The following is a 26,550-nucleotide window of genomic DNA, read 5'->3' on the forward strand; positions in this document are numbered from 1 at the left end:
CTATGTGGCATATTTTCAAAATAATAGGCATTTAAAAAAAATCTAAAAATGCTACTCCAGGTGACGGTCCTTTTACTCGTGTTGCCACAAATCTTCACTTTTTCCAAATTTTTTTTTTGTTATGTTACCCTGAATAATGCTTCTCTAAATTGTTATCAAAATTACAAAACCAGCTGCTCCAGCTTGGATGAAAAAAATACATTATTCCCAAAAAAAATTTCAAAATAAAAATTTTGCCTAGTTTAAACTGACTATACTGAAAAAAAAATGTACTACGCGAGTGTGGCAAGTGACGTCATAATTGGCGCATTTAGTAAGGATTCCAAAATGGTATAACACTTGGTAAATTTTTGCTCTAATTGTCGACAATTTTAGGTTTTTTGGAAATAGTCCCGTTTTTAACTTTATCTACCTTGGTTAAAAATTATTATTCTAATGTGCCCAAAATTCAAGTTTCTGTGACTGACTACCGTACAGTCAGTCACAGAAACTTTTGGCACCATGACAGTAATTAGTAGTTGACATACTGTGACAAAAGTCACCCGTGCGCGCGCGCCTTTACTGCCTGCTCTGCCAGCACTTGTATTTGGTAACAGGGATAATAAGGATATGAAGTTTCGGTTATGGATACGGTTACGGATATAAGAATAATATTATACCGGTTTCGGTTACGGTCACGGATATGAAATCATTTCAGATTATCCGAAAGTTTCGGATAATTTCGGTTACGGAATTATCAGAATTTCAAAAATGTAGGTATAATACAAATAGCAAGATGCTGCGTGAGCGTGACCCACATAGCTACTTTATGTACCTACCAACTAAGAAGACACCTATGTATGATAAAGGTAAAACAGGCTGGCATATTAGATGGTGCCAGGGAATGCCAGACAAGTTGGTAACAAATATTAAGATTTAAGGTACAATTCCAAGACGGGCCGCAGACCGCAAACTGCAACCGCAAACTGCAAAACTATGAAATCGGCAGCGCGGCATTGCAGCTGCGGCGTGTATACTGCAGATTTCATAGAGTTTTGCAGTTTGGAATTGTACCCTTAGACTCCGCCTTTATCCGAAACTATCCGTAACTTTTGAATCAGTTTCGGTTACGGTTATGGATAATTTTTTATTTCGGATATCCGATAGTTTCGGTTACGGTTACGGATATCCATAACATCCCTGCTTGGTAAGATGGCCCTCTCCGTCCCGCTCATACCTTTTAAAATGGCTTCTCCACCTCACTTAAGCCAGAAACTTGAATTTTGGGCACATTAGAATAATATTTTTAACCAAGGTAGATAAAATTAAAAACGGGATTATTTCCAATAAACAAAAATTGTCGACAATTACAGCAAGATTTTACAAAGTGTTATACCATTTTGGAATCCTTACTAAATGCGCTAAATTATGACGTCACTTGCCACACTCGCGTAGTACAATTTTTTTTCAGTACAGTCAGTTTAAACTAGGCAAAATTTTTATTTTGATATTTTTTTTGGGAATAATGTATTTTTTTCATCCAAGTTGGAGCAGCTGGTTTTGTAATTTTGATAACAATTTAGAGAAGCATTATTCAGGGTTACATAACAAAAAAAAAATTGGAAAAAAGTGAAGATTTGTGGCAACACGAGTAAAAAGACCGTCACCGGGAGTAGAATTTTTTGATTTTTTTTAAATGCCTATTATTTTGACAAAATGCCACATAGATTTTTTTTTATATTTTTCTGATAACCAGCATAACTTGCCTCAACACCCAGTTCCGGCTTGACGTTACATTACGGGACACCCTGTATACCTAATGATTACATAGTCATACATCGACGAAAATTGGAAAAGACTACTTGTTAGCGCTTTCAAATTAATTAGAACGTCTTGTTAATTAAACATTTTCGCCAATAAATATGCTTCATTAGTTCATTAGGATACTATGCGGAAGAATATACATACTTAGTTGTGCTCTTTAATGTTTTTAGTAAAGACTAAAATTGTTTTCCTAATTAAAAATATTTATAAAATGTGATAATAACGTGAGATAAGTCCCTCTGTTAGAAGGTACCTCTATAATTAATTATCAGAAAACAGTTATTTTTACGATGAAGGCATTTTACCGCGCAGTGCGCCATTCCGTCTGTTTTGTCTGGTTGACTCATTATTTGCAACTATACACGGAGTTAGCGATTTTATCGCAAAATGCGCATCTAGCCAGTTATGGTAGAATTAAACATACCAATGATGTGTCGCTGGTACCCATCCTGGAAAATACGTATGTAGGTATGTGCCAAGTGCATGTATGGTAGATTTAGATTTATTGCCTCTATGAGTCTTGAGTTTCCGTGATCTAGTTGAAAAATGTTTATTTCACATGCCACGTAGTATTCCTACATTATGTAGCAATCTTAAGTTACGATAGAGTCGTATCGGTAGCTGATGACTGTGACAAAGTAGAGTTAAGATACCTAAACAATAAAACTTCATAGATTTCGATTCAATAAAACCGTTTTGTATGTCACTTGGGGATGCAGCGAAGCGAAACGATTTCAATCGATTATTACATTTTCTTAACTCATATCGAATTAGATTTGAGTGTAATGCCCAGACTTCAAATGCGTAAAGCACAAAAGAGCTTCGACACTGCGTGCGACACTCACTCGATTGTCTCTAATCGCATTCCGATCAGCGTTGGCAAACCTAATACTCTGTTTCGGACTCTCCTTGGCCTATAATTTCGCGTACGTCACGTCATACGCACAACATTGACGGGGTTACCAATGTTCGGGAAAACAGGGGACATTTTTTGTTTAATCGCAAATGGATAAAACGGATGGAGAAAGTTATTGAAAATATAATGCATTCTGAAGAGAAAAATGGAAAAATCGAGGAAACTCACAATTTTTCTGTATTGAAATGTTTATTAAATAAGTCAGCTTGTATGATAGGATGATAAACATAATATAATTATGTTGTCCCAAGACACTAATTAAGTTTGCGAATGATATTATTGGCGGTTGACTTGTAGATTAAGGCTAAGCGGAAAATTAGAGACGAGTACGAGGAAAACGTAATTAATAGCATTTTATGTAGAACCTTGTCAGCTAAATAAGACACAAAGATACATAAACATAAAATGTGATCAGTCAGCTACCTAAGTATTATGATTTAAAGTTAGATAAGATAAATTAAAACCTCCTTTTTAACCGACTTTAAAAAAGTAGGTGCCGCTAAATTTTGAACGTATCTAGAGCTTATTTTTCTATTTTTTGGGCACATTTTTGGAGTCGGTTTTATTTAGCAAATAAATAAAAGAAACAGATCTGGGACAGTCCTATAAAAACCAATCGTCTGGTCCCCCGACTAGACACGCGATATTTTTAAAGCGTGCATCATTACGGTTTCTGAACTAGGTACACTGGACCGGCCAAATCTGTGGAAAACGAGACTTAACTGTCGCTGAGGTGCGAATTTTGGCAGCGCCGTTTGGAAGCCATGCCAGCGACACAGTTAAGGGGCCTGTGACCGTAGATTATATCAGAGGTACGTGAACTGCGGTCAACATGCTTGACCTAATCATTTGCGGAAAATATTATTGGCAAGTATCTAATAGTTCACATGATAAGTCCAATGCTTAGGCTGGGTTGCACTATCTTACTTTAACTTTAACAAACGTTAAAAATCTGTCAGTCTCCATACAAAAAGCACCGGTTATCGTTATAGTTAGGTGGTGCAACTCAGCCTTACTGTCCATGGTGTGTATATTTCCTTAAAGGTTCTTAAACCTTTGTATACTACCTTTCATCCGCTTTGTACTGGAGGGAAGTCGTTCGTTATTTTAGAACTCTACCTAGGTGTATTCTTTTGATTAATTTCGTTGCAGGTCCAATGACAGTTTAACTTTACTCGGGACAAACTTGAACTTCACTGATTGGGATGTGGGAATAGTCCCATTTATCTGTATCATAGACATTTCAATGAAGAAAAATTTTGAGAGAGTATTTATTGTGAACGCTTCCCGAATATTCAATAAGGGCATCCTAAATCCGGTACCAGGATGAGGCAAAGTAGTAGAGCGGTGTGGAACACTAATAATAGTATTTTTCTGGTTAGTAGGTTCTGCCTCGAGTCCCACTCCTTATCTTAATTTAAATTATTCATGTAGATTTAGGACACGGCTGGCTAGAAATTAACGAAAATAGCGAAGGGGGGTGTATTTTACTAGTAATACCTATTGTTAATTTAAAATAAGTACTTACCAGTCCAACTTCTCATTATAATATCGCCTAAGTAACCTACCTAAGCATAAATCCAAGGGTAACCTTAACAATAAAATATCATGAGTTCAAACGAATCTCGAAAAACATTTGCAAAGTTGGCACGGCCGTAATGACCCAGGTCATTATGTACTTAGGCCTGTTCCAAAAAAGATTGCGTTGGCACATCAGACTATACATTTTTATTGCAAATTCACTCTTATTCCAACTAAATAAGACCCCACAGTGTTTAGCTTGACCTGCTGTACTTGATTATTAAAGTCGACGCCGAATGGAGAATTACGTTGCGATTATGGGGAACGACGGGACGGAAAAATTATGGCGGCCAGCCTGGGCAAACACTGTGAGAAATATATTGTATTGACGGCAGTAATGTGGCATACTTACTATGTTGTGACAGGCGCTATATTGCGACAAAAATGTATAGTCCCATGGTGTCTATTGTTATATCTTGTGATCAGGCGCCATGTAGATAAATAGGAACAGATCTGTCTGGTCGAAATATTCCCATAACTTTAAGTAAAGTCGTGAAGAATTCCAGCTACCAAAAATAAAAGTTTGGATATGCTCTTCCTCTTTTCAAACACTAACACGAATATTTTATAATAAAGTTAATTTTATGTTTTAAAATAAGTTAGTACAAAACATACGTTTTTCTAAATAAAGCATAATAACAAAATACCCCAATGCAAAACTGGCAAAAACCAGCGGTGGCAGCACAAAGCATTCCGCAGGCGTGGGAGGGACAGCTCAATCACAGAGTCTGTAACCACAAGCTGCTTCATTTTTCACGCTTTGTCTCGTTTGTCTTTGGAACCAGTTGTTGCTATGTTTAAGCCTAGACACACTGTATTTTAGGCTTCTTATTCTAGTTATTACCTACTTCTTTTTGTTCTAAGTAAATATATTTTATGTTGAAACACTCGCATACCTGTCGATAATGTAATCATACCAATCTTGATTCGATAAAGTCATACATATACTGGTTCATGCCTAATTTTGACGAAGAGAAGAGATTTTTGAAAAGACCCACCTCCAGACTCAGAAACTAGCTTATGACTTACGTAGCTCTACATGTTTTTCATAAAATCCAAAGGTAAAAGTTTGAAATACATACCTATGTATTCATATCTTTATTAATGTAATAAACATTAACATTTAAGTTTATAAAGGTACTAACCTCTTTGTGTAAATTGTAAATATTTCAGTGTGAATTTATTTTAGTTTTAGTTGTTACATACCTAACAATTAGTGGTTGTTTTAGTATGAAACAAAATAGTAGCCCAACGTAAACTACAGTGTAAGCTAAACTTTATAATTTAAAAGGACGATGGCATATTATAACAAATGACCAAATCCCACGCGTACACAAAATAATGACTAAATTACCGCGAGCCGTTGTCCAAAGTACAGTCAACCCCAAACAAAAAGTAACCAAAAACCTTACTAACTCCACATAGAGTTTAAATTGATTTAGGTGTACTGTATTCAATTAAATCTCTTGTTCGGTTTAGTCCAACATTGTTAGAGCTTATTGATTTGACGCGCTGTACACTAATTGATTACAAATCGAGTCGGATAATCGTCTGAAAGTAGTTGTCTACTTTAATTTAATGAACGATGTTGGTATTCTTTATTCATTCGTACAGTCTAGACTGGATTCGATGTTACATGCATGCATAAAATATTACTGCCATCGCTCTATTTTATCGTTGTGAGTTTTTACATAAAAAGAGAGATGGTAAGCTCTGTGTGTTTATGATTTCATCGCGTCGTCTGGTAATATAAATAGAATACTCATAACCTTCAATAATATACTCATAAACTCATATACCTACAAGAAAATAAGCTTGTATCATCTTATGCATGGATATGGTCAGTGGTCACCGGAGTATTACTTATGCAGCCAGCAAACACCTCGACACTTACGTAGTTACGATAGAGTGCTTACAGATTAATTCGTCCAAAATATAATTAATTTTAAAAAAACTTTTCTTTAAGTACAGCGCATTTTACATGTAATACAATACATCATCTATTTTGTTTAATATTAAGAAAAAAATATCGGCGCCATAATACTTAGTCCATGTGTCTTTTTCAATGGTCCACTGTGGAATAGTCCACTTAACTGTACTAGTACTGTGTAAGTATACGATGTTTTCAAGGGTGTTTATTCTGTCAACAAAATGGTGAAGAGCGTGATTCTCGCCCGTAAGGCCGTTAGCACATTTTAACTGCAAATTTTCTCTTCAACGACAAATTGCTACGGGGATTTTCAGTGCAGTTTCGTAGCCGCTTTTAGAATTCACTCGTAATTTAACCTGGGATTTCCCTCTGTTGCTGTATTAATACGACATTGTAGTATCTACCAGCAATGTTTATTCTGTGCAACCAATTAATTACATACATAGAGTGATTCTACTAAACGTAAAATTAATATATTAATATTGAAATCAAGTCAAAATAAATAGTATGTTCAATACGGAGATTAAATTTTGAAATAAATAAATTCTTTCACATTTTTCAAAGCTAGATTCAATTAGATTTTAAAACATACATGTGATTCAAACGAATCTCAGCCTTGCCGAATGCAGGAGTGTTTATCAAATAGCTTCAGCAGGTCAAGGCTTGGATGTCAATAGTGGAACTAGGTCAATGCCTTTGCCCTGTGAACTTGCACATGAGGAAGTTCTGGCATATGAGGATTTACTTAAGTTAATGATATTATTGCAGCAAGTTAACGAATTGGAAGCTTTATTTAGTAAGGAAGTAACTTCCTTACTGAAATTCACGACTACAGAACAGCAGACTGAAGTTTATAATCTCTACAAATAGTTCGAAACACCCGAAGTAGCCAAAAAGTTCGCATCACGTCTTTGTTACAATCATAATACCTAGGATTGTGTTATCACTTTTAAAACCACTTTGGGTCACGAACGATTTGACGCTGACTGTACATTCCTACATTATATCAATGTAATCATTGATACAATGTAGATATTCACTGCCTCTATGTCTATACTGCAGCAATTTTAATACTTCTAAGTGAAAACTTCCATTTTACTACTACGTCTAGACTGCAAACATGTTTAGATATGCCGCTGGCCAGCAACACGGTTTATTATTGCAGCGGCTACTCAGCGTGGATTATACCAGGGTTACTGTAAATAAACTATTCACATATTATTATTCGAACTGTTATACAATTAGTTTATCCCAAATATAAATAACTGTGCAACTTTTTTCTTTTGCTCATAATCTTTGATCTGCAAACAATAATTCATCATCATCATCATCATGTCAGCCATAGGACGTCCACTGCTGAACATAGGCTGGACGCAGGCCGCCACCAACCGGGCAACATGAAAAGCATTGGAGAAAACGGCTTGACATTCTTGGTCGATCTGTTATGGTTCGTGCACATAGATTTATGCAATTTTGTACAAATATGTATGACACACACCCGACAGTCTCAGTTATTTCAACACTAAATATTCACTCAAAATCATAAGAACTAGATACAGAAAGATCGGGAAATGTGTGCTGTTAAGATGGGTTATGGCTTTGAGTTTTTCTTGTTTTACTTTGAGCTCTAGAAGTGTTTTAGAAGGTTCAATAGCAACATAATTATAATGGTCCAAATCACTCTCACCATCATAGATTCAAACCACTAGACACCAAGGCGTTACAATTATGTCAAGATTATTTTTATTTTGGATGAATATTATCATAAAATTAGGTGTTGCCAAAACAAGGGAAGCAATGGAGGAAACTATTAAACGTGAATTGTTTATTTAGGTTGCCTCGAGAGCTAGCAACAAGCCTAAATGAGAATGTACGAACAAATATTATCGTTCGCGATTGCTTGCCGAAGTAAATGGCTTTAATTATGTTTACACTTCGAAATCTTCGAAATAATTAACGTTCCAGAATCCCGAAGTTTTTGTTCGACAGTGTTTTCTAGAAGTTTCTCATGTTAGCGTTAACTTAATGTTATTTGATTAAATTGGATGGAAAATTTTCATGACAGAAATAAGTCCTAAACTTAGCAAAGCTTGTACCAGACAACGTTTGTATTGTGAGGAGATCGAACCTGTACCTTCTGGAAGATTTACCACTACGTCACATCGATCTTCGAAAATATATTTTAAACGTTTGTGTATCATGTAATCGTAGAGAGAGACAACCATCAGACTCGCATTTTCGTCAACAACAAACCAGTTAATATAATAAACTGAATTTGATTAGCGAATTTCATGTGACACATTTTCAGCCTCTGAAACTATAACACGTTAGATTTATTAACGTTTATCGACTGAGTCATACAATCATCGATTGTACAGCGTACGATTCGCAATGGATTCCCTCGCTCTATATTTATAAAGACGGGGTGAGGAGCGCGGGGGGCGGCCACGTGGTATTTATAGTCGCGTGCGCATGTCCGCGCTCACGCGTACTCCAAGCCAAATCGGGAAATGGGAATGGCCGCCGCTTTTCAATAGGCAAGCAGGAAACATACAGGCTGTCAATGGTAATCTCCGAGTTGATGTCTTGGAAATACGGAAGAAAACAGCATTTGCATACAATCGCTGGCTCTGGGATCGTTTGCGTTGACAAATGACTGTTTATTCTGTCTCTACATTTTGCGATAAAATTGAATGTGTAGCATTTTGAGAAAAGCGATAACAAAATGTCTAGTAATTAGTTACCTATGACTCTACACTTAAAATTCAAAACTGATTGGACTAATTACTGAGATTTAACTAATCAGAATCTGAATTCAACACGTGAACCGAGTTTCAAGTACTTTCTTGGTATAAATCCCAAGTCAACGAAGTAAATACATACGTAATGTGCCACATCACTCTGTTTTCATTAAGATTTTGAGAAATTCTAATTAGAAATGCTCTCTTTATTTTTCCAACGAAAGGTGTTCAACAAACATTTGTTCAACAAGCCGCTGTAATGAATCTTATGCAGGTAGCGTTAATACCTAGTTGGTTTGTATTTATCTTCGCCGCCACAAAAAGAGAGCTAACAAGGGATTAGTGGAACAAAAAGTTCGTTACGCCACGTTACATGCTCTTACAAACGTCACGTATCCTGCATTCAATTTCGTTTTCAGGCTTATTCCCTTTTGTAAGCGGCACAATTATTGAGGTGGGCATTGTAACCCAATACCCTATACTGTTGTGTTTTGGTAGAATTTCAGTTATGATTTAATAGACTTTGCTAAAAAAACTAAATTACGTATGGTGCCATAATGTTATTGTGACGTAGGTACTGTGTAGATATGTCTATGAGCACTTTCAGTATTATTTCTAAGCACTTTCACTTTAAAGGTTATCACCTTGTTGGATAAAATTCTTACATGACTTATGATTTTGAAATAACTCTTTTTTCGATTTTCAACAAATACCTAGTCAATTATTTGAAATTATCTGGAGATTACTATTTATTTAAAGCATCCGAAGTCGCATAGAAATCCCAAAGCGTATATGAATCTACGCTCGGTGAAGATTCGTATGCGAAATTCCTCACGTACTAGCTTCAAGTGCAGACCAACTTATTCTAACAAAGCCAAGCCAAGCCAAGATGTCCTGAAGCCAAGGGACCCATTCCGTAGCAATGAAACAAAACTTACTTATCTCTTCATGACAACTAGGTGTACGTAACTGCTTCTCTTAATTTCCTAGCACTAAAACATAGGCGTAAATCTTGCCCGTTTATTGCACGTTTATGCCTTTTTGTTGCTTATTACAACTACTTTGTCCTAGTTTGCAAAATAAATGTTTTAATTTTCAATATCGCAATGTGAGAGCAACTTCAACATTTGAAATATTTTTTATCAGCGTTTTAATTCATATTTTCAGGTTCTTTAAAATAGACACACCAATTATGAAGTAAAGAGATATCTAGTTTTCAAATATACTCTCTGTAAAACTTTATTTTATTTTAGTAAATAAGAACCAAAGTTCGTTCAAGATATCCCGATGACCCCACACAACCCTTGTAGCCCATGTTAATATGTAAATAAGGTGGTAAACTCTACTGAAATACAATTTACGGCTATAAACCCATCCACGAGGCATAATGAGCCTCTCGGAGGCCGCGCGCACGACAGTTCAACAGCCAAGCTCCGCAACGCAAAAAAGTAAAATTGGTGTTGGTTCAATTTAACGAGTTTTTTTTTTACTTTCCACCAGTAATATTTTAAATTAACCAATCTCTTATTATACATGAAATAATAACGACCGAAAATCAATATTTTATCGTTGTCGATATTAAAAGTGCAGTCAGTTTTTATAAAAAGGGGCGATGCTTCATAACTGTAAGTCCACAGTGAATTATATAAATAAATAAATAAATACATAAATAAATAAATTTGCATTTTGCATTTTTTCTAAAAAGCAACGCGGTTTAGTAATTTCAGTCCTGTCTTAATGACAGCAAAATTGTTTTTAGGGTTCCGTAGTCCTGACAAGGAACCCTCATTTATAATATCTCACCATAAACAAAACTACAAATATCGGATATCACTCTTTTAATCGGCTATACCAGCTTCACCAAACGTCTCTTGTACAGAACTTGGCGTCTTTTTTACATTTGTAAATTATACGACGAGGATGCCAGAGCGTTAACGTCGAGAGGTCTTCAGGTAAACTAATCCTTAAGAGATTTTCTTTGGCAAACGTACGTACACATTTTAGGTGCAATAACAATTAAAAGTCATGATAATCTTAAATGTGGTGAATATTTCTCGAGAATTTAGTAAGAATATCTGTAGACAATACAATTTGTAGGCACGATTAGATCGATAATATGTATCTAATAGTAAAATTAAATAATTTTACTCAATGACTAACGATCCTCGAGAATTAGCAATTAGTAAACTTTAACATACTTATACTCTTCGCACATCGTTACCGAGTTGTGCCAATCCAAATGAAAAGTTTATGTACTTAATTTAAGTCACGGTAAAATAAACTTTTTCGCTGAAGTATATTTCTTCTGAAGTATATTTTTTCATGGTCGACTCGGTCTTGGAAGTTTATAAGTAAGCAACTTCTAAGAAAGATTTGAGCCCTTATAAAGTGTCGATGTTTTCCAAGACCAGACAAAGTGTATAAAGGAGGTCTTATCAGTTGTTTTCATTGTTTATTATTGTTGTTTATCGCCTACTATCCAGAGGCTTTTAGCTATCAGTTAATTTTACTCAATTTACTTAATTTTCCGCGCATTTTTCTTACACAGAACCTTCTTCTGACAATAACGAATACCTACAATAAAAAAGGAATTAGAGAAATCGGTCGAGCCGTTCACGCGTGAAGCTGTGACCAAGGAAAATAGGGATTCATTTTAATATAATAGAGATTTATATCATTCAGGACTCGGGGTGATTGTACCTATACTGTATAGTGACTGATAACTAAATTGTATTTAGGTTGTAACAATGTCGTAAATTGATGATTACTTTTGTAAATAAAGAAAAATCTGTAAATTGCTGCTGCATTACAGACTCCTGGTAGCATAAGTAATTTCTTCTAAAGAGCGCAGAAATCAAAGGCTCCTGCCAAATGTTTAAATTTTTTACGATTTTCATGTTCATTTTAAATTGTCCAACGTATTTAAAGTATTTATATTAATAAAACTAACATAAATGTTTTGAAATAAACTGCCCGTTCTTCGAATTAAAGTGTTAAGCCATGAATTAATTTTAGTGACACGTTACGACGTACTTTCTTAGTCGTCGCTTTAATAAAGTTAAAAATAACCAACTGACGAATGTGTTGCAACAACATCTGGGGGCACGGCAGTGCCCCCACCAAGTCGAGCAAAAAAGCGGCACGGCCGTACCATCCTTTTCTCGAAGCAATTCAGGCCATTTTCGACTGCCTGTAACTTCGTTGTGGATAAAACTAGAAGGCTGAATTTTCATTAGCTATGCAGGCATTGTAAAGACACGGTTTATTTAAAATTTCATTCAATTTGAACCAGTAGTTTAAGAATTATAACGGGTCAAAGTTACTTAATTTTGTCACTCACTGACTCACCGATCATCAAAACTCTAAGGCACTTCTAGCAGACCTAGAAGCTTCAAATTTGGAATATATGTAGTGTTTGGTGTATGAATCAAGGAAAAACTAAAATATTTGGGGGCACGGTAGTGCAACCGCCAAGTCGAGTAAAATTTTTCAATTTCGGTCCAGTTTTCTAGATACATAACTGCTGTCTACAAAATACAAAAAGAAATGAGATCCCATCAAAAACAATACTTGTCAAAAAAACCAAGTCTCGCAACTCAGTTGTTCTACGGTAAAAAGTTGTGAGATCCATGTAATACCAAGTCCAGGCCAGGAAATCTTTAACGTTTTACATAAATATATTGACTTGGCCATCGCATGAAAACACGTGTAAATTAAATTATTTAGTGCGATGGCCAAGTCAATATATTTATGTAAAACGTTAAAGATTTCCTGGCCTGGACTTGGTATTACATGGATCTCACAACTTTTTACCGTAGAACAACTGAGTTGCGAGACTTGGTTTTTTTGACAAGTATTGTTTTTGATGGGATTAATAATATACACACAAAATAATCCGTATTGCGAAGTGATCTCAATACCCACGCCCCATATGGGCTTGCCGTAAGGAAAATGCGCGTGCGGCTATGTGAATAACGAACGGTCAGCAACAAAATGAACCAATTTATTGTATCCCTTACTCCTATTATTATAAACGCGAAAGTTTAACGCTATCTGTCTGTTACTTTTTCAGTCTTAAACCACCGAACCGATAGTTTTTATATTTTTTTAACGTTTTTTTTTTTCAAGGAATGCGCGCCATTTTTGTTACAGACGCGGATAAAAGTTAATAAAAAGGCTTACTTTTATTAACTCAATTCTATACTTACCCATATTTTTAATGTCTAACATATAGCAGATTGCTTCATAAATCGTCCTCTGATCAACAGTGGTAGAGACCGGTAATAAATTCGCCATAATTTATTCGCGTACACCATCAACCGGAAAGAATTGATTATTGTGTCTGGGATTTAAGTATGTAGGTATATACCTACCTACATTGTATAGCTTTAATACCACTACTTATACTTAATTCTACAGTGGACAGCACGTCAGAAACATTTTACTGCAAAATCGCACCTATTTTTACAGTGTTTCGATGTGCTTGAGTTAAAAAAAATACGGTCAATAGGTTTTTTTAACTCAAAATTAATACAAATACAAATAATTGAAGTTATTTGTATTTGTATTAATCAGAAAAGCTTATTTGAAGATAAGCTTTTCTGGTTGCCAAAGTCAATGGCGCGCAAAATAAATGACGAAAACGTAGAGTTTCTTCTAGGTTAATGCTGACTCTACCCCTATCGAGGACAGCTAAGCGTCCAAGAGTTCGTTGATCAGCGCCCGTTAATCAAACAATATTCGATCTTATTGACACTCGCGACGCGAGCATTGTGCGACCACATAAATCTCACTTGGACTTCACTTCCAGCTCGAGTCAATAAATTACAGCCTATTAACTGAGACCTAAGTTTTCTCCTTGAATCGACACCGCCATCTGTCTTCGGTAGTAACTCTTTGGTTAGTTACAAATTGAAAGATCGAGATAAAATGAAGACATTATTTTTTCCACAAGCAGCTTTATGAATAGATTGCATTTGTTTTTTTTATTTAAAAAAAGAACACGGTGCATAAAAGAACCAGCCAGCATAAAGGTCACAGAAAAACTTTTTGATATAAAAAAAAATAGATTTTTAGCGGGAAAAATTTAGGCACATGAGTAACTTTACTCATGTGGTGTAGGCTTAGATTAATAAAACCTAGATAGATAGTCAGTGCACGAAAGGTGAGGCAGCTTTTAGTAAGCCAGAATGGCTTACCCGTAAACGTCACATGAACTGTCAAAGTGAAAAATTGGTAAACACGTCCGACGAATTTTAATTAAATAAGACGGTTTGGGCTGTGAAAGGGTGTCTAAATACATCAGAAAAAGGAAAGAAAGTGTTATAATATTAAGCTACTAAGCGGGTACTTTGTTATTTTCATTTCTATGTAATAGCGGTAGTTTCACTATTGTTTCCAACGGCTGTTGCGTCAGTCGAATACACGAACTTAAACGTAGCGGTTGTTGCTTATTTAAATTCCCTATTCCGATATACCGACGATATAACATTTGGCGAACGAGATTAAAAGTTAACGCGTGCAAATTAATTATGGCGAAAGTTACGGTCGGCATTTTAACTTCATTTAGCCACGAAGTTCAAGAGTGGTCGGTGTATAAGGCTCGTTTAGAACAATGGTTTCTCGCAAATGACATTGGTGCGGAGATAGACAAAGCCGGTAGTAAACGTCGAGCCATTTTACTAAGCAACGTGTCAGAATCCACCTACAAGCTTGTACGTGACCTAGCTTTACCTAAGGAAGTGGGAGTTTTGAGCTATGAAGAAGTTGTGTCGCTGCTAGATGGACATTTCAAAGCAAAAAAGTGCACATTCGCTGAACGATGGAAGTTTCACAGCGCCACTCAACATACGGGTGAAAGTCTGGCGGAATGGGCGGCGCGCGTTCGAAGCTTAGCATCGCATTGTGGTTTTAAGGCTGAACATTTGGATGAGCAGCTTCGTGACCGGTTCACTCTGGGCCTGGAGCCTGGACCAGAGAGAGACACATTGTTCACCAAAGACTTGGCTGAGCTGACGCTGTCCAGCGCCCTGGACATAGCTGAGGGGGTGCGGTGTGCTCGAGCGAGCTCTCACGAGGCGGCGCAGCGACAGGCGCCGGCGCTGCAAGTGATGAAGGTGGCGATGGCGCGCGGCGCGGCGGCAGCGCGCGGGCCCGGCGGCCGCGGCGCATCGCCGGCGCGCGCGCCCACGGCGGCGGCTGGCGAGCGGTGCAGCGTGTGCGGCTACGTCGGTCATAGGGCGGAAACGTGTCGGTTTGCTCGTTATAAGTGCAGGAAGTGCGGTGTTCAAGGCCATCTCAAACGAATGTGTAAAACATTAGCGGGGCAGCATTATGTTGAGTGCCGTGAGGATGTCGATGACGATGGTAAGCGATTATGTTGTAATATTCGCACTCTTCGTGGAGAACCTCTGCGGGAATCGGTTGTGGTCAATGGTTTTAGCCTGTTGTTTGAAATAGATACGGGATCACCGGTTACCGTAATTTCTGAGCAGATGTATAAACGTTATTTTTCAAACGTTAGCCTGGAACCGAGTGACGTCATTTTACACAGCTACAACGGAGATCGATTGAACATTATGGGAGTAATTAAATTATTATTTACTTATAATGATAAAAGTAACGATATTGTGGTATATGTTGTGCACAATGGGGGACCTCCGTTGTTGGGCAGAGATTTTTTTTCACGCTTCAATTTACAAATTTGTGCTATAAATAATTGCAGTAACTTTGTTGAAGATATAACCTCTAAATACCCGAAATTATTTTCTGAAAGATTAGGTTGTTTTAAAAATATTGAAGTAGATTTGCCTCTTAAGCCCGATTCGAAACCGATTTTTTTTTAAGGCACGCCCTTTGCCATTTTCTATTCGTGCAAACGTTGAAAAGGAGTTAGAGCGATTAGTAGACTTAGGCATTTTAGTGCCGGTGAAATATTCCGACTATGCGAGTCCTATTGTTCCAGTCTTAAAGCGTGATGGCTCAATACGTCTCTGTGCAGATTATTCGGTAACAATAAATAAGCAATTACTTGTTGACAAATATCCATTACCAAAATATGATGAACTTTTTACAAAACTGCACGGTGGGAAATTGTTTAGCAAACTAGACCTTTCACAAGCATATAATCAACTGGTTTTAAATGAAGCCTCACAAATGCTCACCTGCATAAATACGCACAAAGGGCTCTTTAAATTCACTAGATTAGTCTTTGGTCTCGCAAGCGCACCCGCTATTTTCCAAAGAACCTTAGAAACCGTGCTCGCAGGGCTAGAAGGAACACTTGTATTTATGGATGACCTCTGTATCTGTGCTGAAAACAGGACCCAAATGATGTCAAGGTTAGCTGAAGTGTTCCGTAGACTAGAGGAGGCAGGGTTTGTTTTGAACAAGGAAAAATGCAAATTTTTTCAAGAATCTGTTTCATATCTGGGGTTTGTAATAGATCGCAATGGTATTCACAAATCGCCAGAGAAGGTAAAATCGATTTTACAATCAAAAGTGCCGACTGATACGACAGAGCTAAAATCGTTTTTAGGTATGGTAAATTATTATAGAAACTTTGTAAAAAACGCTTCTGCTATCTTGTCACCCTTGCATAAGTTATTACAGAAAAATGTACCATGGGTATGGACTACGGAGCATGAGGAAGCTGTAACAAACATTAAACGTCAGTTAGCATCTGACAACACTTTAACTCATTTTAACCCTGAGGCTGAGTTAGTACTCACTGTAGACGCGTCGCCATACGGTCTTGGGGCGGTCTTATCACAAATTGAGGAAGGTATTGAAAAGCCAATTTCTTATATGTCCCGTTTTCTTAATGCAGCCGAAAAACGGTATAGCCAAATTCAAAAAGAGGCAACAGCTATCATATTTGGCGTGAAAAAGTTTCATCAATATTTGTACGGCCGAGATAAACCATTTCTATTGAAAACAGACCATAAACCTCTCATATCAATATTTAACCCAGACAAAGGGATTCCCGAAATATCAGCCAATAGATTACAACGTTATGCGATTTTTCTGTCTGCGTACAAATATAAAATAGAATATGTCAATAGTGTTCATAATTGCGCCGACTTCTTAAGTAGGTCTGTGAGCGAAGTCAGCCCGCCGTCCGCTCGGGAGCACCCGACTGCGGGTGATGAGTCATCACTCGACAGGTCCGCGTATGTACGATTTGTTTATGAGGGCGAACGGTTTCTGTCTCTCTCCGACGTGCAGGAGGCTACGAAGCGAGATAACATAATATCAGCGGTTTTGCACTACGTATTGAATGGGTGGCCAAATAAAATTGATGATAAGTACAAATCATTCTTTAGCCACAGGTTGGAATTATCTGTTGAAAATGACTGTCTAATGAGAGGGCATAAATTAGTTATACCGGATAGCTTACAAGTTAAGGTCTTAAACGAATTACACAAAGGTCATTTGGGAATTACAAAAATGAAGGAAGAAGCCCGCCATAGGTTTTGGTGGCCGGGCATGTCCGCGGCGGTGGAGCGGCGCGCCGGCGCATGCGGCACGTGCGCGGCGCAGCGGCCGGCGCCCGCGCGCGCCCCGCTCACGCCCTGGCCCTACCCGGCTCAGCCATGGCAGCGGGTTCACTTAGATTTTCTCGGCCCAATTAACGGAAAAACCTTTTTAATCATTGTGGATGCGTATTCAAAGTGGGTAGAATGTTTTGATGTGTCTACCGGGTTTAGTTCCCGCATAGTAATTGAAAAGCTGTGTGAAGTGATGGCACGATTTGGTTTATTTCATACTATTTGTTCAGATAATGGAAGCTCGTTCGTTTCGACCGAGTTTAAACAATTTTGCTCACGCAACAGCATCACTCACTTAACGTCACCGATATACAACCCAGCTAGTAACGGTCAGGCTGAGAGCTATGTGAAGATAATCAAAAAGGCTATAAAGTCAATATTAATGTCAGGTTCAAACTTGCGAGATTTAAACATTAAATTACAAGAATTCCTTTTAACATATAGAAATTCTATTCATACTACGACCAACCGGTCTCCCGCAGAGATATTATTCGGCCACAAATTAAGATGTCGGTTAGATCTTCTTAAACCTCCCGCGTCATCTCCATCAGACACTGCACTCAACAAATGCGTCCAATCTAAACAGTGCTTACAGAGTGACAATTATCGGGGCAACCGGGAAGTAGACTTTAATCAGGGCGATTTAGTGCTAGTTAGACTTTATAATCAACAAAGACAATCATGGACCCGTGGTGTAGTAGTCAAGAAAATCGGCAATTCATTGTACTTAGTACAACTCAGCTGCAATGATCAGATTGTTAAAAGACATGTAAACCAACTGTTAAAGTATAAGGGGGGAGAAGATGGATGTTGCGAACAAAAACCGGCGACGACAGATACCGTCCCTGCCTTCATACTTCCAGTGGAGCAGAGCGCGGAGCAACCTCCTAGTACGGAGGAGTTAACACCTACTGCTGAGTCTTCAGGGACCTCGAACGCTCAACCGGCAACTAATATCTCCCCCGAAGATCAAACTGAGAGCAATCCAGAGGACTGGTTTGATTGCGGCAATGAAATTGGACAAACTGTTGATGTCACACCAGCGACGCCCCCCGAGTCTGAGTGTGAACCTCAAGCCACACCTCAGAGGGAAGTCTCCACACGTTCGAGACGGCCTAGGCGCGTTGTAGACTACAAGAAGTTTTTTTGAATAAAGGTGGAGGGATGTTATAATATTAAGCTACTAAGCGGGTACTTTGTTATTTTCATTTCTATGTAATAGCGGTAGTTTCACTATTGTTTCCAACGGCTGTTGCGTCAGTCGAATACACGAACTTAAACGTAGCGGTTGTTGCTTATTTAAATTCCCTATTCCGATATACCGACGATATAACAGAAAGTGACCAGTGTTACATTTCATAAGTAAGTACTACAATTCGACGCGTATTATGCTTGAATTTGGCTTTCAAAAATTAAATACGGGAATGATACCAGTAACAAGAAAATTTATTTCCCAATTGTTCGCCCTACAAATACACTTCCTTTTTTATGAAATCGAGACTTTTAAGTCGATTTATCTTATTGTAATTAAGTAGGTTCTTTGAATTCAATAAATAAGTAAGTACATGATGCGTTTTGTTTTTGTTAATTATAAAATAATTAAAAACTTATTAAAAATTTCCCTACTTTCGGGAAAATCGCCTTCACTGTCTACACTCCCCAACAAAATTGACACTAATGACATAAGATTTTTGCCTCACTCTTGACGAAGCGTTTGTATGAAGACTATCCATCTAGGTTTTATTAATCTAAGGGTGTAGGTATGTATTCATGCTAAGAACCTACTAAAAGTTCCGGGAGTTGCTTTGAATTCAGTTTTCTGAAAACTTTGTTTTGATGCAAAACTAGGTGACACATTTTTTTATTTTGGGTACTTGCTCATTGTAATGTATACTAAATAAAACCAATGTTTTACGTTTAATGATCAAATTTTGCGATAAGAGTAAAATACAACGTAAATAAACGAAAAGTACGAGTGAATGATTACGCTTCGATTAAAGACGAGTAATACAAAAATAAAGAATGCGTAACTGAAAAATAACCCCCGTTGTTTTTCAGTACGAAATTGTGCTTCATACGAGTGGGTGAATGCTTCCTATTTTCTTAGGTAGGTATGACTGTGGTTTGACATGGGAAATACTTAGTTTTATAGCATGCCCTTGCTTTGCCTTGACCTCACTCGTTGAACTCAAAAAATAAATAAAATCATTTACAAGTTGAAGTAATTAACACGCGACTGAACGCGGTAACGTGTAAATACAGACGATGGCACATTAAGCTAAGCACAGATACACCTTATGTAGTTGGAAAAGGAGCGATATTGCAGCAAAAATTTAGAACCTGAAGTGCAGTCGACTGTAGATATTAGAAATTTAAATTGTAGCTTGTTCTAGTAGACTAAGTTGAAATTAAATCCATATTAATATGTTCAAAACCTTCAGTGGACGTCATTCAGAGCCGTTGTAACAAACATGGATATTATAATTCGGTAGCTGAATGCTAAAGTACTTTTGTCGTCCTTTTAAGTTCAAACGCCGGTTGATGCTTTTGACAGTATTTATTGTATAACTTGTACAACAGTATTACTCATCAGTATTACACAATTACATTTCAGCAGAGTAATCCGTTCGACACGATAGTTCACCAACGACTGCCCGCCATTATTCACAAAATGCTAACGTGGTTTTCGCTACGGTGTGATCGGAAGCGGAAACCCCGGCGCATTTTGATATAAATTATTTATTATTATAACAATGTTCTAAAAATATTGTAATTAATCATTATTTTAAATAAAATTGATATTAACATTTTACTGTTTTGATTTTAATTTATACAACACTACAAATCACAACATGAGATCACAAACCGGAAGTGCAGTGTAAAATTATCGTAATGAGACAATTAAATGGACTCTGAAAGTTATTACTTAGAAAACATTAATAATATTATTAGACAGTCTAACTAAAGTATATTATAATTATGTATATACCTAACAACTCGGCCATCCTGTAATGCGCGAGTCCCATCGCGTTACTCAAGAAGAAATAAACAATTAAAAAAAATACACTAGAACGATGAACACATGAAGTAATCATAATTCGATTTTACACAATTGAAATCTATGTGAAACATTATATTCCTTATTTTACTATCCATCCATTCCATAAAGTTTTGTATAATATTATAACTATAGATAACTATAATATAACTATACTATACTGTGATACATTCATATTAATGAGGTTTACAATTTCATGCGTACTTAAAAAAAATATATCTGCCTCTTTACATATAAAAGTGTACAATGTATAAATACTTATTATCTTTTTCTGTATTAATAATCGTATCATTTGAATAATTTATTTCATTAGTTAGCAAATTATTAGCTATGCGTGTGGTATCAGATATTTAACTTTTATCATTTCATTATACATATTCTACAATTGCTATCATTATCTATACTATTATTGTCATCATCGTCATCATCCTCATCACTTGTACGACTGTCAAAATTTCGATCAAAACTCATCCTAGGTTGAATTTTGTCAAAGGTCGCTACGCCCTCATAACCACGAATCCATCATGCCCAAGAACTTTAGTAATGCGATAAGGCCCTTAGTATTTGACAACCAACTTCTACGACTGTCCATCATGCGGTACTTGCCTTTCTATTCGAACGAGATCGCCTATTTCATATTTCCTACTGGGTTTCCTATGTGCTTTGTGTAAGGTGTTTCAACGCGTTTATTTACTTCCTCTCTGACCGATTTCAGTTCATCTGGAGATATGACGTTAATAGTATCCTCTATGACCCTGGGATCTATGATTTATGATATACACGGAATTTTTGTAACGATGCAACAACCGCGAGTGTTTCAAATTAAAATGAGTGGTATTTTTGCTCTTCCGAGGTCGTTTTTCGGCTGAAGTAGGATATAGGTTGTAAAATACCGTTGCTATTACGCTGAAGGAGGATACCAGCGAAGCCATTTCCGGCATCTGTATGGAGCTGAGTCACAAGCTTAGGATCATACAAGGCAAGTAATGATCGTTCTGATAGAAGATCTTTTATGATTTGAAATTATTGTTCCTGAGATTCCCCCCACACCCATCCTATATCCTTCTTCAACAAGTTAATAACCCCGAAAGATCTAAGAATTGAAGCAGTTCGTCTTGATTCGATGGTCTTAGGAAAATTGGAGACTGATTCACTCTTTTTGGAACCCCGGACGTATTCCATTTGCGTTAACTTCTAAACCAAGAAAGTCAATCTTTACGAAGAAAAAGTTGCATTTGTTCAATTTTAACGTAAGTCCGCCATTTCTTGATAAATCAAGAAACTCTCGAAGTCGCGTCAACCCTTCATCAAAGCTTTTACATGGTATAAGTATGTCGTTCATCTAGACTAGAGCATACTTGAGGTAGTAACCCGACGAGGTCCAAAGATATGAAAAGAGTATTACCCGCATTTAAGTCCAACTGATACTCGATACTCTCTTTTTTTTTTTTTTTACTAGAACGATTGAGATACCGCTATCTACCATTTCTTGAACCCTATTCCGAACTAGTGACCTTTCAGAATGGGACATACTGGCCAATAAAGGACTGGTCTTGAGTCTTCGAGTTCTTTTTTTTTTTTTTTAACATTAGTGTAACCTAAGTCCTGGACGCTACTCGAAAAGCTGTCTCCATATTCCACTAAAGTTGTCTGAAGTGTCATACGCTGCTTATTCGTCAAGTTAGGATTACCATGTATGGTATTATCTGATTCTGATTTGCTAAAAATGATTTCTTATTTGGATATCACATGCAATTTTGAGCTCTGGTCAATAACATCCCATTTTCTATTACGATATCAGAGTTAGAAAGATTATGTTTGAGAAAAGCACATTGATTATTAACAACACTGTATTCTTCGGGCAACAAAAACATTGTTTATCATCAGGTCCTCGAATTGACCGATCAACATAACATTTTTTTTTTTTATTAACCAACGATTCGCAATTAACGGGAATGGCTCGTTATAACGTGTTTATAAGTATGGTAGCAAAATCCCGAGAAACAAGGTGAACGTTTTCAATGTTTCGGATTTTTTTTTAATATGATTTTGTCAGGTGTTTTAGTTATGACTATGTTTCTGGTCTTTCTGTGAAAGAGTCACCCAATAACACTGGGTATTTCAACACATAGTCTTCAACTACATAAATCTCTACGACTTCTTTAATATTTTGTACTTCGACCATTGCAGCTAAGAGACCTAATGGTTGAATAAGATTAAAGCCAATACCTCTTAACAATTCATATAAATATAACTTCGTCAGTCATAAGATTGGTGTATAGCAATTTTAGCATCGCATTGACTATCCAAATCCAAGTGACTTTGCAATATTAAATCGTTAACTTTTACATTCATATTATATTTATTGCTTGCTTAGTAAAACAATCTAATCTAGATGGCAATCTATGCACACTTCAGAAACGTCTTTTTCATTTTTGTCGTTAGTAGTTTCAGTGATTTTATTTCGGTAACGGTTTGCCGCCTGGTGCCCCAGTCTGTCGCAATTTGTACACTTAAAAAGATGTTTATCGCACTAAAACTTCGATGTCCTACCTGATTACAATAATTGAAACATCTAATATTATCATTGTTTCCTGCAAATCCCGAATTGTTTGGCCTTGTATTGCTAGCGTTATTTCTGTCGAATCTGGTTTTTCGAAACGTGTCGTTATTATTATATGCTGTTTTCAGTATTTCCTATTTTGACCGATCTAATGTACTTTAACACTTGTTCGGCTTCAGCAACTGCGCCTCTTGTGCGCCAATTTTGACAGCCCGATCATCTACTCCATGCAACAAACAGTCCGCCACTTGCTGCTCCGTTATTTTACAACGGTTTAGAAGATTTATTTTTACGTAATAGTAGTGTTCTAAAGACTCACAGTACCGGATCCATTTATTTAACATCTCAGAAAGAAGTTCAGCAAATATTCACGGCACGGAAAGCATTCTATAAGGTTTTTCTTCCATTCGGATCAAATGTATAAAAGAGTCGGATGACCTTGATACCAAGACTCAGCAACACCACATAATTTTTGGGAGAGAGTAATGAATAATCTCTTTTCGCTCCCATCGTATATCTCCGCGCACTCTTCGACTTTATTTAGGTAAGGTAAAAATGGTTTGTTGCTTAGTTATGGGATCAAAGTCAGGAATTACGTTGTCTTTATATGATAGGTGATTGCTACAGTTATTGGCCCTTTAAGAGCGTTGTGTAAGTTAACTTGTGTAAAATGTAACAAAAACTCGACTTTTGTTTACTTTTTATATTTTATTATGAGAAAACAATATTGCTGCTATTTAAGCTAGTACCTATTTGGTGTTATACGATAAGAATTACAATAATAATTTTAAAAATATCAGAGATCACATTAAATTTAGCTATTGGCCCCAAAAACACAGTAATTGGCTCCTAGAAGTACAGTTATTAGCCACCGAAAAAAACCCATAAAAATCACTGAAACTTCACGCTTTGTAATCCTAACTCATTTTGTCTTTCCTTAAGATTAGCTAAGAATTCGTCATCAGTATCACTCTTATCGATTTCTTCATCTATCTCATCATCGTCAGTACATTCAGTAACATTGTAACAATTGTGACAAAGATAACTGTCTCCTTCTTCTTCAGGAATATGCTGTTGCACAAGATTTATGAAAGACACGGTGACATTCAGAGCATACTAAAAGTCTATTTTTTATAAGCTTTTTGCAAATATTACAGATTTGATTGGATACAGATACATTATTCTTACTTTTAGCAGTTTTCTTTTCTTCAGCTTTCCGTTTTCTGTCCTCTCTTTTTTGTTCTCTTTCAATTTTCCGTTCCCTTTTTTCTTTCTCGAGGATTTCTTTTTCTTAAGCTTTTTCTTCCAGAATCCTCTGATATACAGGTTCAGGTTCATCTGTAACTTCCGCTTCCAATCCATTTTGCTTATAATAAATAGTCCCACAAACGATAGAGAATAAAAAAAAAATGTTTTGCATTTCAGGTATTATTTGTTTTATTTTTTTAACTGATTAAGTGTTTCTGTAAGCCGTGTGGTGACGGCAGAGTAGAATACACTTGTCACCAACCCCTACTCTTCCCGCGGGTGTCGTAAGAGGCGACTTAGGGACTACACATCAAACAGAGAATGGGCAGCAGCGCTCTCTGAAAAACATCAATCTTTTAAACTGCGATCTCCAACCCGCCTGCCTAGCGTGGAGATTATGGCAAAACCCTCCACTATAGTGGAGGAGGCTCATAGTCCAGCAGTGGACTGTAAAGGGCTGTTGATGATGATGATGAGTGTTTCTGTTCCAACTACTTATACCAACCTTAGTATAGGTACTGTGTTACCTACGGCATCTTGTAACAATCTAGGTAAAGTAAATCAATAAAAATAGTTATTGGCCGTGCATAAGTGTCAGTAATTGCCCCCCCGGCTAATTACTGATCCTAATAGGTTAGGACGTTAGTATTTTAATAGCAAATATTTAAGGGTTAAATTAACTTAATCTTGAATAAAAATACAATAAAAGTAAAATTTAATTATTGGCCACCCATGGCCAATAACTGAAATAAATTGAAACGTGGTATAATTATTGGCCGGTATAATTTTAAAGTTATTTTATTCCAAAACAAAGTAACTTAATCTATCTACATAAGCTACCATTTATCTCTTTACAAAAAAACAGTAAAATTACTATAACAAACAAAAACAATTAAATTACGAACAATATTCATAATTATATTTACCTTAAAATTTTGACAAGCATGCGGCTACTCGGACGACTCGTTGTCGAAAGAAAGCTTCTGCTGTTTAGAGTGCCATCTGTTCTTACTCTGACATACTACATTGGACAGCGTATTGCTCAGAGAAAGTATTTGTGTCTCTTTTCCACTCTTAATAACGTACATATGCTTGTTTATTATTATTTTAGCCAAGGTGGCCAATAACTATGTACAGGCCAATTACTATAGCAATCACCCTAATTTAGGTTTTTCCGAGTTTTTTTTTAACGTCTTTCATAAATGACAGTAGTTTATGCAAAAGGCATTATCGCTATGCGAGGTTCTAGAACGTTTGGGCTTTGGATGGATTGGAATGTAAAACACTCACCCGTTGAGGATGATGCCGACGACGCATTGCGATGTCTGCGCCTACACCTACTGCACCGTTCACTTGATCGCCTGTCCCTCCTAATTGGTCTTTTTCTTGTATAATTTCCATCGTCGTTCGATTCTTCGGAAAAATAATCCTCCTCTTCTCCTTCTTTCTTCCCTTAACCCTTATTCATCATTTAGGAGACTAGCCCTTAACATCGAGCATCGTCCCCTTCTCACCCTTAACATCGGGTATTATAATCTGGCCCTTAACATCGGGCAACACCGAATATTGACCCTTAACATCGGGTATCAATTTCATCCATCTCTCTGGAGACTAGCCCTTAACATCGAGCATCGTCCCCTTCTCACCCTTAACATCGGGTATCAATTTCATCCATCTCTCTGGAGACTAGCCCTTAACATCGAGCATCGTCCCCTTCTCACCCTTAACATCGGGTATTATAATCCGGCCCTTAACATCGGGCAATCCATTTTCATTCATTTCATCCATCTCTCTGGAACTTGGAAAAATAAAAAGCTTAGCCTGATTATTAAACCCTTTTCCATAAACTTTAAGCCTATGTTCATATATAAAAAAATCGAAGCAAAACAAATAGGTACCAACATATTATCGTAGTAAGTACTAGTTTATTCATTGCGCTATCAATTGTTGTAATTAATGGGTAAGTTTCCAATTTACCTCTCCCAACAAATCCCGAACATATAAGTAAAACCAATAAGAATAATTGTGAAAGAATCATGAGAATATATCCACAAATACAAAAGTTACAGGGCCCCAAAGCTGCGCATAACAAAGATTCGCGCCATCCCGATCGGTGCAGTCACGACAGTCATGACAGTCATTCGGAGCACAAACAGCAAAT

At 36.9% G+C, this 26,550-nt stretch overlaps 2 protein-coding genes across 2 annotated transcripts in view; one reads left to right on the plus strand and one right to left on the minus strand.

The window, feature by feature from the left end:
• The window catches only part of LOC135078739 (uncharacterized), a 177,522-nt gene that overhangs the window by 43,397 nt on the left and 107,575 nt on the right, over positions 1 to 26,550 (minus strand). The window lies entirely within an intron of this gene.
• LOC135086703 (uncharacterized) lies at positions 15,249 to 18,694 on the plus strand. The gene is made up of 2 exons (XM_063981479.1): positions 15,249 to 15,337; positions 18,107 to 18,694. Exons 1-2 carry the CDS (start codon positions 15,305 to 15,307, stop codon positions 18,668 to 18,670), a joined length of 597 nt encoding a protein of 198 aa, XP_063837549.1. The 5' UTR covers positions 15,249 to 15,304; the 3' UTR covers positions 18,671 to 18,694.

The sequence above is a fragment of the Ostrinia nubilalis genome, chromosome 2 (assembly GCF_963855985.1).
Source record: "Ostrinia nubilalis chromosome 2, ilOstNubi1.1, whole genome shotgun sequence".
Classification (NCBI taxonomy): Eukaryota; Metazoa; Arthropoda; class Insecta; order Lepidoptera; family Crambidae; genus Ostrinia; species Ostrinia nubilalis.